This window comes from Ovis aries, chromosome 2 (assembly GCF_016772045.2).
Source record: "Ovis aries strain OAR_USU_Benz2616 breed Rambouillet chromosome 2, ARS-UI_Ramb_v3.0, whole genome shotgun sequence".
Lineage (NCBI taxonomy): Eukaryota > Metazoa > Chordata > Mammalia > Artiodactyla > Bovidae > Ovis > Ovis aries.
Genome location: NC_056055.1, coordinates 212096445 through 212113808, shown reverse-complemented (window position 1 = coordinate 212113808; position 17364 = coordinate 212096445). Strand labels below are relative to the sequence as shown.

The window sequence follows — 17364 nt, the reverse complement described above, 5'->3', positions numbered from 1 at the left end:
CCTTACTCGAAACCCTTTTGACCTTGAGTGTCTCATAGCAGGGAAGAAGGTAGGTGGTGTAAACTACAAACCTAACAGAAGATAGCTTAATCAAAATATATGGACACAGAGGCCCAGAATGAAAACACAGGAATAGAACCTGAAGCTGTGGAAAGCTAATTTTCTGCGGATCAAAAAGAAATTTTAAAAAATTTCCATCTAAGTAAAGTATCATGAGACTTGTAAATGATTACATTTTTTCACGAGAAATGCATCAGACTTTAAAATTGCACACACCTTTAATGAGTTTTGTTTGTTAAATGTTCAGTCCAAAAGGAATTGTTGATAATGAAAGACAAAGGTCTAAAAAGGAAAACAATCATTGGGCTTGTATTTAATCACTTTTCATTTTCTCGGATCTCAGTCATGTCATTATCTGGCTTTGGTGCCTGCATAACTTAATTAGGGGAGTTCAGGCAGTGATGGGAATAGGAGGGCAAAATCAAAGAGTAACAGTTTAAACAGATTGTGCAGATGCCTGATATGGATGGAGATGAAGCCTATTAAGAACCTAATTCTAGAAGAAGCTCTTGACGTTGATCATTTGTGAAAAGGAGAATTTTTTTTTCTAACCCATATGCATGGTTTTGTACACTTATGTCTACAAACCTTAAGTATTGGTACGTCTGATCAGCAGCTTGTGGAATTACTAACACCAGGCCACTTTGAAAGAGCAGACAAGGTTATTAACTTTGGCAGGAAATGAAAATTTGGCCTTAATATACATGCGAAATTGAATTGTCTGTAGCACAAAGCTTTGGAGGTTACCCATGCAAAATGAGAAAACTATCTAAATTTAAAATTATCCTCAGTACAGTGAAAAGTAATTTTGCAAACTGCATTTTTACAGCCCCAAAATCCATGAAGAGATTGGCTCTATTAATTTAGATTTAAACAGAGGCCCTGTATCATCTAAAAATGGCAAATGAGATGGAAAATGTACTTTAAGGGAAGAAATGAGTTTCTGGAAATGCTGCAGGCAGGCAGGCTCTCTACCCCACCTCTCTGAGTCTGCCCTGAGACCAGTCGGCTTCCGAGAAAATGCTCTATCTACTGTGACAGGTGTTTGGAATGAGGACATGCACATAAGGCCTCAGTTACATATAGCAGCCTTCAAGAGCAGGATAAGAAGCAAATCAAAGCCCAAAGCAAAAGTTATTGGCAGCTTTTCTAGTATAGTTACTAAAGTGGCTTGGTCTTAAACAGGGTTAAAAAAAATTTGAGAAACTGAATTTATTTTCTTAGATCTCAGAAAACTTAATAGTTTTCATATAATCCCTGCCTGGAATGGTACTGGGATGGAGGATTTGGTTATTACTCTACCTACCTTCTCTGCAAAAAATGATCTTGTATACAAAGAAAAATTTAGTTTTTCATTCCCCAGTCTTTGAATTTTTTCAGCTCATAAGAACAAACATTTCTTGTTTATTATTAAGGAAATTATTATTTGTAAAATAGATAGGTGATGACTGATTATACCAAAAATTGGTAACGTATAATTTTTACTATCAAAAACAATACATCAGGGGCTTCCCTGGTGACTCAGTGTTAAAGAATCCACTTGCCAAAGCAGGAGACACAAGTTTCAACGCTGATCCGGGAAGATCCCACATGCCATGGGGCAACTAAGCCCAGGTGCCGCAGCTGCTGAAACTCAAGCGCCCTGAAGTCCATGCTCCACAGCACAAGACGCCACCACCATGAGAAGCCGGTGCACTGCAGCTGGAGAGCAGCCCCCGCTCGCCGCAGCTGGAGAAAGCCCCATGCGGCAGTGAATAAATAAATAAAACAGGGGGACTCTCAAAGGAAAAAATGAACACAGTAGCTGGAGTGTAACAAGGGTTCATAGTAAACTTGGGCTGAGAGTTCTTAGAGTTCCTATTTTAATTTTGAATTGATGAGGAAACAGAAAACGTGAGTATTTTCCTACTGCTGTTAGAGCTGCTTGGTAATAAAGCTGAGTCTAGAACTAAGGCCATCTGAATTTCCAGATAATTTATATACTTGCTGTTAGCTTATCAAAAATCAACACTGCTGAGTAGACGATACCCCAGAATAATATGGTCAGCTGCTCTTTCCTTATCTGTACATGGTCTTCTTTTTGCTTTTCAGGTATTGCTGTGCTTTACTTATACCTCTATGATGTGTTCGGGGACCCCACCTACCTACAGATGGCACATGGCTACGTAAAGCAAAGCCTGAACTCCTTGAGCAAGCATTCCATCACCTTCCTCTGCGGGGACGGGGGACCACTGGCAGTGGCTGCTGTGGTGCATCACAAAATGCACAATGAGAAGCAGGCAGAAGAGTGCATCACCCGGTAATCATGTTTCTGAGAATTACTGTCTAGACATTTTGCCGTAACTCTGTGTGTGTTAGCAGAAGAACGTTTTATTGAATTTACTTTTCTCTCAGCAGTAAATCTTACTGCTGTCATTTGATCAATTCGCACATTATTCCCGAGTTGCAGGTAAGAAACAGCCGTTGTAATCCTTATTCATTGCAAGATGTAATGACACTGACATGTTCGAGATCAAACGTCAGTTCCTTACCACAAATGAGATCAAAGGCCTAGTCCTCTGATTGCTAGTCCAGGGTGCTGTCCAGGATCAGGAACTGAAGAAATGTGGTGCATGTGCTCTAGTGGGCTGGGAGAGGCCTCCCAAGGGATCACAGAGCCAAAATGGCTCTTCTTTCAGAAATAATGACTTGCAAATCCAGTTTCATTTTAGTATAAATCAGGGCAGCCCTGAGAAGCTTGTGAATCATGAAGAATTATGAAACTTTTATACCAACAAATTACAGTTTTTGCTTTAGCAAAGTTTATTGAACACTTTCAGAATTCTGCTAAGAAATCTATCTGCCATGCAACTCCGCATGCTGTACTGTTAAAGTGAAAGTCGCTCAGTCATGTCTGACTCTTTGAGACCCCATGGACTATAGTCCATAGAAGTCTCCAGGCCAGAATACTAGCGTGGGTAGCCTTTCCCTTCTCCAGGGGATCTTCCCAACCCAGGGATCGAACCGAGGTCTCCCGCATTGCAGGCAGATTCTTTACCAGCTGAGCCACCAGGGAAGCCCAAGAATACTGGCGTGGGTAGCCTATCCCTTCTCCAGGAGTCTTCCCAACCCAGGAATTGAACTAGGGTCTCCTGCATTGCAGGCAGATTCTTTACCAGCTGAGCTACCTGGGAAGCCCAAGGTTCCCCCCTAAATATTCTAACACACAGTTCAGTTCAGTTCAGTTCAGTCGCTCAGTCGTGTCCAACTCTTTGCGACCCCATGAATTGCAGCATGCCAGGCCTCCCTGTCCATCAACAACTCCCAGAGTTCACTCAGACTCACGTCCATCAAGTCAGTGATGCCATCCAGCCATCTCATCCTCTGTCGTCCCCTTCTCTTATTGCCCCCTATCCATCCCAGCATCAGAGTCTTTTCCAATGAGTCAACTCTTCACATGAGGTGGCCAAAGTATTGGAGTTTCAGCTTCAGCATCATTCCTTCCAAAGAAATCCCAGGGCTGATCTCCTTTAGAATGGACTGGTTGGATCTCCTTCCAGTCCAAGAGACTCTCAAGAGTCTTCTCCAACACCACAGTTCAAAAGCATCAATTCTTCGGCGCTCTGCTTTCTTCACAGCCCAACTTTCACATCCATACGTGACCGCAGGAAAAACCATAGCCTTGACTAGATGGACCTTTGTTGGCAAAGTAATGTCTCTGCTTTTGAATATGCTATCTAGGTTGGTCATAACTTTTCTTCCAAGGAGCAAGCGTCTTTTAATTTCATGTCTGCAATCACCATCTGCAGTGATTTTGGAGCCCCCCAAAATAAAGTCTGACTCTGTTTCCCCTGTTTCCCCATCTATTTTCCATGAAGTGATGGGACCAGATGCCATAATCTTTGTTTTCTGAATGTTGAGCTTTAAGCCAACTTTTTCTCTCTCCACTTTCACTTTCATCAAGAGGTTTTTTAGTTCCTCTTCACTTCCTGCCATAAGGGTGGTGTCATCTGCTTATCTGAGGTTATTGATATTTCTCCCGGCAATCTTAATTCCAGCTTGTGCTTCTTCCACCCAGCGTTTCTCATGATGTACTCTGCATAGAAGTTAAATAAGCAGGGTGACAATATACAGCGTTGACGTACTCCTTTTCCTATTTGGAACCAGTCTGTTGTTCCATGTCCAGTTCTAACTGTTGCTTCCTGACCTGCATATATGTCTCTCAAGAGGCAGGTCAAGTGGTCTGGTATTCCCATTTCTTTCAGAATTTTCCACAGTTTATTGTGAAAAATAACACACAGAGAGTTGCAATTCCAGCAAAGGTTTTTGTTCTGTTTTGTTTTGTTGTTTCACAGACCTGACTTTTCAGAGCAGTTTTCAGTTCACAGCAAAACTGAGAGGAAGGTATAGAAACTTCCCGTACATCCCCTGCTCTGTACATGCATAGCACCACCGCACCCCCCACCATTATCAACATCCTCCACAGAGCACACTAGCTACAGCTGATGAACCTGTGTTGACACGTCATACACCCGAAGTCTGTAGTTTACTCTTGGCTTTGTACATTTTATGGGATTGGATAAGTGTATAATGACATGTATACATCATTACAGTATCATACAGAGTAGTTTCACTGCCCTTCAGATCCTCTGTGCTGTGCTTATTAATCTCTCCTCCCTTCTTCCTGTTGTTCTTTTTACCATCTCCATGGTTTTGCCTTTTCCAGAATGTCATAGAGTTGGAATCGTATAGTATATAGCGTTTTCAAATTGGCTCCTTTCATTAATAATATGCATTTAGAGTTCTCCATGTCTGTGCATGGCTTGATAGCTCTTATTTGTAGCACTGAATAATATTCCATTGTCTAAAGGTACCATAGTTTATGTATTCATTCACCTATTGAAGAACACTTTGGTTTATTTCAGGTTTTACCAACTATAAACAAAGCTGTGAAAAACATCCATATTCAGGTTTTTGTGTGGACATATGTTTCCAGCTCTTTGCGTAAAATACCGAGGATCATAATTGCTGCATTGTATGATAAGACTATGTTTCATTTTGGAAAAAACTTAAACTGTCTTCCAGCGTGGCTGGACCATTTTGCATTCCCACTATCTTTGTCAGCATTTGGTGTTGTCAGTGTTCCAGATTTTGGCCATTTTAATAGATGTATATTGGTATCTCACTGTCTTAATTTGTATTTCTATGATGACATATGTTGGGCATCTTTTCATATACTTATATGCCATTTTTTTTTTAATTTTAAATTGGAGGCTAATTACTTTACAGTATTTTAGTTGTTTTGCCAAATTACTATTAGAATAGCATTACTATTTCTGGTTTTATTTGCTGAGGATCCCTCTGCTTTAGAGGTTCACAAGAAAGTCTCATTCAATAAATCACCCTTAAGTTTCATAAAAATAAATTGTAGTAGCCGTAAAAACTCAGCAATGGCCATAGGACTGGAAAAGGTCAGTTTTTATTGCAATCCCCCAAAAAAACCAATGCCAAATAATGCTCAAACTACCGCATAATTGCGCTCACCTCACACGCTAGCAAAGTAATGCTCAAAATTCTCCAACCCAGGCTTCAACAGTATGTGAACCATGAACTTCCAGATGTTCAAGCTGGATTTAGAAAAGGCAGAGGAACCAGAGATCAAATTTGCCAATGTCCGTTGGATCATTGAAAAAGCAAGAGAGTTGCAGAAAAACATCTACTTCTGCTTTATTGACTATGCCAAAGCCTTTGACTGTGTGGATCACAACAAACTGTGGAAAATTCTTAAAGAGATGGAAATACCAGAGCACCCGACCTGCCTCCTGAGAAATCTATATGCAGGTCAAGAAGCAACAGTTAGAGTTGGACATGGAACAACAAACTCGTTCCAAATCAGAAAGGAGTATGTCAAGGCTGTATATTGTCAGCCTGCTTATTTAACTTGTATGCAGAGTACATCATGAGAAATGCTGGGCTGGATGAAGCACAAGCTGGAATCAGATTGCCAGGAGAAATATCAATAACCTCAGATATGCAGATGACACCACCCTTATGGCAGACAGCAAAGAAGAGTTAAAGAGCCTCTTGAAGAAAGTGAAAGAGGAGAGTGAAAAAGTTGGCTGAAAACTCAACATTCAGAAAACTAAGATCATGGCATCTGGTCCCATCACTTCATGGCAAATGGATGGGAAAACAATGGAAACAGTGACAGACTTTATTTTGGGGGGCTCCAAAATCACTGAAGTCAGTGACTGCAGCCATGAAATTAAAAGACGCCTGCTCCTTGGAAGAAAAGTTATGACCAACCTAGACAGCATATTAAAAAGTAGAGACATTGCTTTGCCAACAAAGGTCCGTCTATTCAAGGCTATGGTTTTCCAGTAGTCATGTATGGATGTGAGAGTTGGACTATAAGGAAAACTGAGTGCTGAAGAATTGATGCTTTTGAACTGTGGTGCTGGAAAAGACTCTTGAGAGTCCCTTGGACTGCAAGGAGATCCAACCAGTCCATCCTAAAGGAAATCAGTCCTGAATACTCATTGGAAGGACTGATGCTGAAGGTGAAGCCCCAATACTTTGGCCACTTGATGCAAAGAACTGACTCATTGGAAAAGACCCTGATGCTGAGAAAGATTGAAGGCAGGAGGAAAAGGGGATGACAGAGGTTGAGATGGTTGGATGGTATCACCAACTCGATGGACATGAGTTTGAATAACCTCCAGGAGTTGGTGATAGACAGGGAGGCCTGGTGTGCTGCAGTCCATGAGGTCGCAAAGAGTTGGACACGACTAAGCGACTAAACTGAACTGAACTTATATTCTACGTATAATGTCAGCCTCTCTCAAAATATGTACACCCGAATAGTAATAGTTTCATAAGTGATGAATGTTATTAGGTATTAAATGAAAACAAGATTTGTGTATTCAGATGCAGTGTGGAAATACTAATTAAAATTACGTGCGTGCTTTTACTGGCTGCTCAGAGTCTTCAGTAGCTTTTAAACTCACGGGAAACTCAGGTGACTCTAGGGAGCAGAATTTGCCACACTTGTCTCAGGCAATGTCAGGACATCTTAGGGTCTATTGTTCTAAGAAACACTCTTTGGGGAATAATACCATTTATTAATATTGGATTATTATGAAATACTTAGAATAAAATTTCTTTTTTCTTGATACTCTGATATTAAAAGTGTTATTTATATCATTTTTTGTCTTATGACATTTCAGCAATATTTTATTTATAGACTTAAGGTTAAAAATATAGAATGCAGGTGTATGATAGGAAAATACCTCTTTTGGGCCTCAGGTTTGATTTCTTAGATTCCTGAAGTTCATGGCAGACCAAAAAGAAACAGAATTATTTATAAATTACTTTCACATCTCCTCCCTTTTAAGGGAAAAATTTCAGTCTTTTCAGTTTAACTTCAGGAAATCCAAAATTACTTGATGACATTGGTTATTTAATAAACCTGCTCACCTGTTTATTAAACTTGTGATTACCAGGCTTCCCTGGTAGCTCAGTCAGTAAAGAATCTGCCTGAAGTGCAGGAGACCTGCGTTCAATTCCTGATCCAGACGATCCCCTGGAGATGGAAATGGCAACCCACTCCCCCATTCTTGCCTGGTAAATCCTGTGGACAGAGGAGCCTGGTGGCTACAGTCCATGGGGTCGCAAGAGTCGGACATGACCTAGCGACTAAACCACCACCACCACTTCCTTGTTTTACTTTGTGCCTAACCTTCCGCTCATCACACAGTCCTTTTGTGTCCAGAGACATTCATATTCTCCATGTGCCATCCATGTAGTCCACTGCCAGCACTGTATTTCAGCTTACCATTCCTGTATTTTCTTAATATAGCAGTCTCCCAGAACCATGATCTGGAGTTTTAGAAACCAAAGGCCTTTGGGATTAATCCTTAGACAAATTGAAATCCAAAGAAATCAGTGTTTCCCTAAGGTAGGGCTTCTTAGCTTTGGGATCTTGAGAAACTTAGGGCTTCTGGGAGTATATAGAAAACTCCTGAATTATATTCAGTCTGGAGAGAACATTTATACTTTTCTTGGAGAGGTCTGTGACTCCCCGAAAGGAATGTGTACACATAGGTGTGTTCTTGTTCAAAGCTGTCCGGCAGTTGGCTGAGGCAAGTGGAGAGGAAGCTAACAAATAGTGCCAGTTGTTCCTACTGCTTGATTCATACAAGAGTATAATTCAAGGATACTTGTTTTCTCCCTTCCTTCTACACAGAGATAGTTGGTGCTACTACATGAATAAAGAGCATTGCCTGTTTTGTGCCCAGTTAAGTGACTTAGCCTCACACACAGCATGCTTTCAAGCTAGTACTCAGAGTGACGAACTTTGGATTTCTGGTCAGAAAATGTATACCCTTTCTCTTTTGTAGTGATGAAGAAGAAAAGGACTTCTTTTTTAAAAGTTACAAACCTTTTGATGATGAAAGGCAAAAACTCTTGCCAGTAACACACTGGGGAAATACTTCTAGGAGTGGAACAGAATTATCCTGTTTTTATGTCTTTATTCTTGCTTCAGTGACATTTCAATGACTTGTCTCTTCTAAAGATCGGTTGCTATTAATATCCACATAGCAAAACAAATAAGTGGAGCTGCAGTGATGTGCTTCTGGGTTTGAGAGTTTCTGAAAATACATAAAATAACCATTACGATCAATAAATGCTATCATTGCTTCATTTTGTCTTAATAATATACCATCTAAAGCATGATGTTAAAAGTCCTAGTTTTAGTAATTGTTTTAGTCTTTCTCTTTCTGACTTTGTTTTAAATTTTTATTGAAGTATAGCGTGTGTTAGCCACTCAGTTGTGTCTGACTCTTTGCGACCCATGGACTGCAGCCCACCAGGCTCCTCTGTCCATGGAATTCTCCAGGCAAGGATATTGGACTGGGTAGCCATTCCCTTCTCCAGAGGATCTTCCTGACCCAGGGATCAATCCTGGGTCTCCAGCATTGCCGGCAGATTCTTACTGTCTGAGCCTCCAGGGAAGCACTTATTGAAGTATACTTGATTTTATGTACATATGGGCTTCCCAGGTGGCTCAGTGGTAAAGAATCTGCCTGCTAAACAGGAGACACAGGTTCAATCTCTGGATCAGAAAGATCCCCTAGAGAAGGAAATGGCAACCCACTCCAGTATTCTTACCTGGGAAATCCGATGGACAGAGGAACCTGGTGGGCTACAGTCTGTGGGGTTACAAAAGAGTCAGACACAACATATATATATATACACATACACACACACATGTATATATCTGTATATATATGAGTTCCCTGTGCTACATAGTATATCCTTGTTGATTGTCTATTTTATCTATAGTAATATTTGTATGTTAACCCCAAACTCCTATTTAATTCCTCCCCGACCCTTTCCCCTTTGGTAAACATATGTTTGTTAACTGTGTTTGTGAGACTGTTTCTGTTTTGTAAATAAATTCATTTATATCATTTTTTAGATTCTACATATAAGGGATATTGTATACTATTTGTCCTTCTCTGCCCAACTTACTTCATTTAGTATGGTAATCTGTAGGTCCATCCATGTTGCTGCAGATGGCATTATTTCATGCTTTTAATGGCTGAGTAATATTCCACTGTATATATGTACTACATCTTCTTTATCCATTCATCTATGCCTGGACTCTGAGGTGGCTTCCATGTCTTGGCTGTTGTAAATAGTGCCCTATGAACACTGTGTTCTGTTCAGTCCAGTTCAGTCGCTCAGTCGTGTCTGACTCTTTGCAACCCCATGAATCACAGCACGCCAGGCCTCCCTGTCCATCACCAACTCCCGGAGTTCACTCAGACTCACGTCCATCAAGTCAGTGATGCCATCCAGCCATCTCATCCTCTGTCATCCCCTTCTCCTACTGCCCCCCAATCCCTCCCAGCATCAGAGTCTTTTCCAGTGAGTCAGCTCTTCGCATGAGGTGGCCAAAGTATTGGAGTTTCAGCTTTAGCATCATTCCTTCCAAAAAACACCCAGGACCGATCTCCTTTAGAATGGACTGGTTGGATCTCCTTACAGTCCAAGGGACTCTCAAGAGTCTTCTCCAACATCACAGTTCAAAAGCATCAATTCTTCAGCACTCAGCTTTCTTCAGTTAGATAAATGCAACTAGTGAGTTTTAATGAATTCAAATCCATAAAAAAATGAAGTACTTCCTTCTTAAGTACTCATTATAATGAGATGCACTGACCAGTACTTTCATTTTCAAGTATTTGAAAATAAGTACTTGCCATCTCCTTTGAATAACCAAATGTTTGGTTGCAAAATAATTGGTATGCTAATTATATATCGCCACCTAGTGGTTCCTTGTGGAAGCCATCGGGCTTTCCTGGTGGCTCAAACAATAAAGAATATGCTGGCAATGTGGGAGACCTGGGTTGGATCCCTGGGTTGCAAAGGTCCCCTGGAGAAGGGCATGGCAAGCCACTCCGGTATTCTTGCCTGGAGAATCCCCATGGACAGAGGAGCCTGGTGGGCTACAGTCCATGGGGTCACAAAGAGTCGGACATGACTGAGCGACTAAGCACACAGCTAGCGGGGATGCAGGTCATGACAAAGGCAAATAAAAGAATGGTATTTTTTAATTCACTGGTTCAAGCACATTTTATTTAGATGAGAACATCATTGGAGTGAATGCAATATGTATTGTTTTTAGTAACTTCCATAGAGCAGTGTTTATTTAAAAAATTGCTAGTGATTTCACTCTTTGAATAGTTCTTTTAATAATACCCTTTACAAAAATCAAAAGTGCTTTTCTATCTCTAAATTCTATACAGTTTGAGGCATTTATATTACTACTTTATAATAAATTCTTATGAAAACTCTGGGATGTTTTTTCTGTTTACTGTAACAGTTGAGTTTGTATCTAGTGAACAGATTTTATTTATTACGTTCTCAACATTACTGAGCTTCCAGTTCTGGAGTGAGAAAAAAAAAAAAACAGAATTTTTCTTAATAAATGTTTTTAAATTATTTAAAAATATTAGAGATTTGTGGGGATGAGGGAGGGTATTAAAGTAGAAAAAAACAACCTGTGGTTATAGACCAGATAACCCTGTTGGCATTGGAGGGGGAGAAAAGTCAAGCAAGGTATTACGAGAAAATTGAAAGCAACCTCTGACCACTGTGTCCCTATTACTAATAACCACTATTCCACTGAGAGTTTTAATGCAAAAGAAATGCATGAGCCAGCATTTGCATGTTTAACCAATTTGATTGAGATGACTCCATTTGTTGAGGTATAAATATGGAAACATTTAACTTTGTCAATAAGTGCGACCAGCCAAGCTCTTTCAAACCTCTCTTTCCTATAGGGGAGTAGGTTCCCTAAAGGATGCTTTCCTAACTTCTTCTCAGTTACTGTTTCATAACTGCCAGCCCTTTTTACTCGCTAAAATCGTCTCATTCCTCTGGATGCAACCCATTTCACTTATCCTCATCACCTACTGATGGACAACTTGGTTGATTCTGAGTTTTGGTAATTGTGAATAAAGCTGCTGTAAACAACAACAAAAAAAAGTCATTCTGCTTATTAAAGTGTGTCTTCTTCATTTTTAATCCTAAGAGTTCCCCTCCCACCACAGTCTTGTAGAAGTGGTTGGGGAGGGTTCAGGAGAGGAGAGTTGTCTTCTCTTTCACAAGTATCTTCCTTTCAGAGCTAGCTCTCTCTATCTACCGATGTATAGCCTGGTGGTAGCAATTGTTAGGTTCCTGTTTTCCTGTTTGTTTTCGTTGCTTGTTGATATTGGTGGCCTCCAGAAATAATAGGTAGGGGGCTGTGTACCCTCTCAGCTATAACCTTCATTTTACCACTGAGTAAATGAAGGCACAAGCAGTTAAGCAGACTCTGCCAAATGTACAAACATTTATTAGGAAGAAGACGCACACCCACAGTTGGTCCTCTGCCCTGTTCTGTGGCTCAGATAAAACCACATCCTCCTCTGACCCTTCTTGGATCTTACTCCTCAAACAGTGGCTAGAGCCTGTACCATGTCCCAAACATCCCACCCATCTTCACCACTCACTCCACCAGTATTTCCTAACATTCTTTACTGCTCATGTTATCAGATCCTCTGGTGTAAATTTTGATAAAGTTATTTGAAGTGCCATGTGTCTATGAATGTTGATTCCTTACTAGAATATTTCAGTTGACTCACTCACTCGTGTCCAACTCTTTGTGACCCCATGGACGGTAGCACTCCAGGCTTTCCTGTCCATCACCAATTCCCAGAGCTTACTCAAACTCATGTCCACTGAGTCACTGTCGCCATCCAACCATCTCATGCTCTGTCATCCCCTTCTCCTCCCACTTTCAATCTTTCCCAACATCAGGGTCTTTTCCAGTGAGTCAGCTCTTTGCATCAGGTGGCCAAAATATTGGAGCTTCAGCTTTCACATCAGTCTTTCCAGTGAATATTCAGGACTGATTTCCTTTAGGATGGACTGGTTTGATCTCCTTGCAGTCCAAGAGACTCTCAAGTCTTCTCCCACACCACAGTTCAAATGCATCAAATTTTTTGGCACTCAGCTTTCTTTATAAAATACTTGAGATATAACCAATCACTCTAGGGGAATGATTTTTTTGTTACTTCAAATGCTTATTAAACATTTTTAGTATGTAGACTAAAGTTAGATAATATACATATGCAGGCATTATTTATACTTCACTGCTTTAAAAATAATGTTTAAAATGGAAGGCATCATTCATTTTATAGTTGAGAAATTTAAAGTATAGAGATTAAATAGCATGTTTAGTATCATTAGCTACCTGATGACAAGATCTTTTTTTTTTTGATAAGACTAATGTCCTCTCATTACTCCTCTTTTCCAGAAGTCCCCTGACTCTCTCCCTCCATGCTTTTTTAGTATACCAAAATCATTTTGTCAAGTTTCATCAAAACCTAAATCATTTTAATAATTAAAATGAGCTCACATTGAATTTATAGGATAATTTAGGGATGATTGAGATGTGCTTTCAAAGTTAAATGTGATGAAAAATGTAAAATAGCATGGACATTTTCCCTTGCTATCATATTTCCTGCCCCCCACCAAAAGAGAAAAAGAAAAAGTTCATTGTCAGAGTTCAGACGACAAGTATAGCTGCTTCTCTTAGCTCTTATCCCTCCGTGAACTCCACCTACTTTCTGGTTCCCCAAGGCTTCGGTTACCCTACTCAGCCACACACTTCCCACGATTGTGCCTGCATCTGGAGGTTCAAGTGATGGGGAGGCTGGAAAGAGAAGTGAGGCAAAGGGCCTCCTGCCCCGTCAACATTCCTGGGACTGCAGCCTCTCCAATCTGTGTGGACAGGTCCCTCTCTCAGAATTTTGGCCCCTGTAGGCTCCAATTGCCTTCACTTCTGCTGCCAGCATGAGATTGCTTGTGGTGTGGGGAGTGAACAGAAAAATGAAGTGTTTTACCAGTCTCTGCTGTTAAGAGTTCCCTTTCCTCTTCTTTTCTGAGACAGAACTTAAGGGCTTCTTCCAGGACTCTTTAGCCCACTGACGCACACTTCCAGGCTTCGAGCAGCACTGAGTTCAGGCCAGGGAAATAGCAGAGGGGAAAATGTGGTTAACTCACCACTGGTTTGGCAGTACACTCTGGTCATCCCCATTCTGCTGGCTACTGTTTACTTTTCAGGGTTTTCAAATAGCTTCACACATTTTCTGTAGGTTCTGGACCTACTTGTGCTGTGAGAGGCAGGATGATATATGCTTTCTCCATCTCGCCTGGGACCAGAACCAAAAATAACTTTTTTGAGGGGGAAGCTTTTTGGGGGGAGTCTATATCAATAGGGAGCTAATAAATTATAATCATTCAGTGGAATACTGTGCACCTATGATAAAGAAGATTACTCTGTGTGTGCTGATCAGGAATGATTGGCAAGATGAACTGTTAAGTAGAGTCACAAAATATTTGGGGAAATATGTTTATAAATAAGTTTATGTATTCTTACTCTGTGCATAAAATGATTCTCGGAATATACAATAAATTGGTAACCAGGGTTATTTCTGAAAGGAAGGACTAGATGCTGGGAGACCGAGGAAACGGAGCCTGACTGATCCCTTTGTGCTGTCTGTATGTGTAACTGATAGTGGTGGATCAGGCTGCTACAAACACTTCAGCCAGGCCAGATGACACATTTCAGAAGTAAACCAGGAAAGGCGATAACTGGGGTGCAGCAGGCATTTCATTTTATGGAAACGGATGGCCCTTTGAGTGTTGACTTTTGTCATTTCCTCAAATTGAATATTATAATAGCCAGTAGTTCTTGGCTTCTCGGATGTCAATTGCTGGTCTCCGGGTATACTGCCATGAGGGGCTAGGGAAACTGTAGGTGGTCCCAGCCATAATCATGTGTTCCTTCATTCTTTGAATTCTTGTTTGTCACTTCCCTTGTGAACTGAAGAAAAGAAATGTAGTTGATGGTTAATCACTGACCCCTGATTACCCATTTATGGTCTGGCCCAGCCTACTTAATATTTAGAGTATACTAATGTAATTTATATGCAAATATAATTAAATATGTTTTATGTAAATATATTTAAATATTATATTTTCTATATTTAGTATAAATAATCCCACATATGTGTATATATATATATATAAAACTCTCTATATATATTTGTATGTGTGTGTTTTAATTGTACCATTTTTAAGTAACTATCCAACCCCTTTCACATTATCTTAGGCATGTATTTTTATTCCCAGGCTAATTCACTTAAATAAGATTGATCCCCATGCTCCAAGTGAAATGCTCTATGGACGAATGGGCTACATCAGTGCTCTTCTGTTTGTGAATAAGAACTTTGGAGAGGAAAAGATTCCTCAGAGCCATATTCAGCAGGTACCACGTTTTATGCTTTCTGGCATCTTTTTAGGATCCCACTTCCTGTCTGCCTGAACTGTTGGTTTTGTTTCCCTCGTCGGCATGTCCCAGGCAGCTGGCCAGGAAGGTGTATCTTGACCTCTGAAGGTCAGGCATGATCCCAGCACCACCAGCTCACATGGGGTGCTGACCCTAACCCTAACCCTAGCCCTAACCCTGAAGGGAGTGACTCAGGGTAAGAAGTCCAGTTGCTCCATGTGAGAATTCAGGGGCCATTCAGAGGAAGATAAGGGCCACAGCTGACCTCTGAGGTGTAGGTGTTCCTTCTGTTCCTGAGGGAGTTTCGCTTTCCTTTGACAGGTGAATTCTTATGAGCTGTAGTAAAAAGAGTTCAAAATCTTCCAGACTCTCCCTCTTTGAGGCAGAATAATCCCATGTGCTTCTCTGAGTACAGAGTCAAACTGTGCCCATTCATGGCCATAAGGTGATGTCTAACTTGCCATGTTCCCCAGTACCTGTTAGCAAAAATCCCTTGACTCCATTCTAATTCTTTCCTTATTCTGGTTGGGTTTCTCTCTGTAGATTTGTGAAACAGTCTTAACTTCTGGAGAAGACCTAGCTAGAAAGAGAAGGTTCACAGGAAAGACTCCACTGATGTATGAATGGTACCAAGAATATTATGTGGGGGCTGCTCATGGCCTGGCAGGAATTTATTACTACCTGATGCAGGTAAGAGGTGGTGATGATGAAACTAGAATGTGGTTCCTACTGTACTATCTAGGGTGAGAAGACAAGTGCTCCAGCTCAGTTTTTTCATTCTGTCAACTGCCACATCACTCTTCCGGTGATTACCTGGCCTAGATAAACTAGAGTAGTGCCTGCCAAGGGCTTCCCTGGTGCCTCAATGGTAAAGAACCTGCCTGCCAATGCCATAGACACAGGTTCGATCCCTGGGTCAGGAAGATCCCCTGGAGAAAGAAATCACAACCCACTATAGTATTCTTGTCTGGGAAATCCCATAGATAGAGGAGCCTGGCGGGCTACAGTCCATGGAGTTGCAAAGAGTCAGACACAATGCAATGACTTAATAACAACAGTGCTTGCCAAAACGTATTTGAAGTGTATTAATGTAAAAGGCACTGTGCTTTGAGATGATGTTTGATTTGTAGGTGACCACACTTGCCCACCTCATGCCACTTGTGCAGAGTAAGTGTTTGACCTGTTCTTCTATATGAAGTGCCCTCTGCTCTGCTCTGCTCTTTCAGCAGATGCCTTGAATTAATACTGCTCCTCATTATAAGGCACACCCATTGAAAGAAGTTCCAGGAGTAAGAACAAAATCAGTAGAAAACAAGGAAGGATCTGCTGCCTAAGGCGCAGTTAGAGAGCAAAACTAAGGACCCTTTTCAATGGATTTTGTGTTATTTACCTGAAAAATAGCTGAATATGCCATGTTCCGGGGTTTCCCTGGTAGCTCAGCTGGTAAAGAATCTGCCTGCAATGTGGGAGACCCCAGTTCTGTTCCTGCGTCAGGAAGATCCCCTGGAGAAGGGATAGGCTACCCACTCCAGTATTCTTGAGCTTCCCTGGTGGCTCAGACAGTGAAGAATTTGCCTGCAATGTGGGAGACCTGGGTTGAATCCCTGGTTTGGAAGATCCCCTGGAGGAGGGCACTGCAGCCCACTCCAGTAATGCAGGAGACCCAGGTTCGATACCTGGGTCGGGAATATTCCCTGCAGAAGGAAATGACAACCCACTCCAGTATTCTTGCCTGGGAAATCCCACGGACAGAGGGGCCTGATGGGCTACAGTCCATGGGGTCTCAAAGAGTCCGACACGATTTAGCGACTAAACTATCACCCCTACTACTTTAGATGAAAGTTGTACCTGATTTGTCTAATGCATCTCTTTGTGGTCCTTAAAGGTGCTTAAGGTAATAAGACCTTAGGAAACTTCTCTTAGCTCACATTCTTAAGCATTGGCTTTAGAAATTTTTATATGTATCTAGATAAAAATAAATATTGAAAATAATATGTATATAAGATTCCAGATGTAAACTGATAATCTAATTTTGATTTGTCCCAGTAAGTGAAAAAATTGGCTGGAATCCAAAACCATTTAATGACTTCCAATTAATTTTGGTCATCTTTTCCTCTCTTTTTAAACCCATCCCTGAGCAAAGTGTCTGACAGGACTGAGTGACTAACACTTTCACTTTGAGTGTTAAAAAGGACTGTTTGTTTCAGCAAAACTAATAATTCCCATTCTTGTTCTTAGCCCAGCCTTCAAGTGAGCCATGCGAAGCTACATAATTTGGTCAAGCCCAGTGTAGACTATGTCTGCCAACTGAAATTCCCTTCAGGCAATTACCCTCCTTGTGTGGACGACAGTCGTGATCTGCTCGTCCACTGGTGCCACGGAGCTCCCGGGGTAATCTACATGCTCATTCAGGCCTATAAGGT

General features: G+C 41.1%; 1 protein-coding gene across 7 annotated transcripts in view; it reads left to right on the top strand.

Moving 5' to 3' along the window:
* Window positions 1–17364, top strand: part of LANCL1 (LanC like glutathione S-transferase 1) — a 50522-nt gene that overhangs the window by 20042 nt on the left and 13116 nt on the right. For all 7 annotated transcript variants that reach the window (XM_004004893.4, XM_060410393.1, XM_012145060.3 and 4 more), the window contains exons 4-7: window positions 2152–2359; window positions 14785–14920; window positions 15485–15631; window positions 17180–17362. In XM_004004893.4, coding sequence (XP_004004942.2) covers window positions 2152–2359; window positions 14785–14920; window positions 15485–15631; window positions 17180–17362 — 674 coding nt within the window. The remainder of the gene's footprint in view (window positions 1–2151; window positions 2360–14784; window positions 14921–15484; window positions 15632–17179; window positions 17363–17364) is intronic.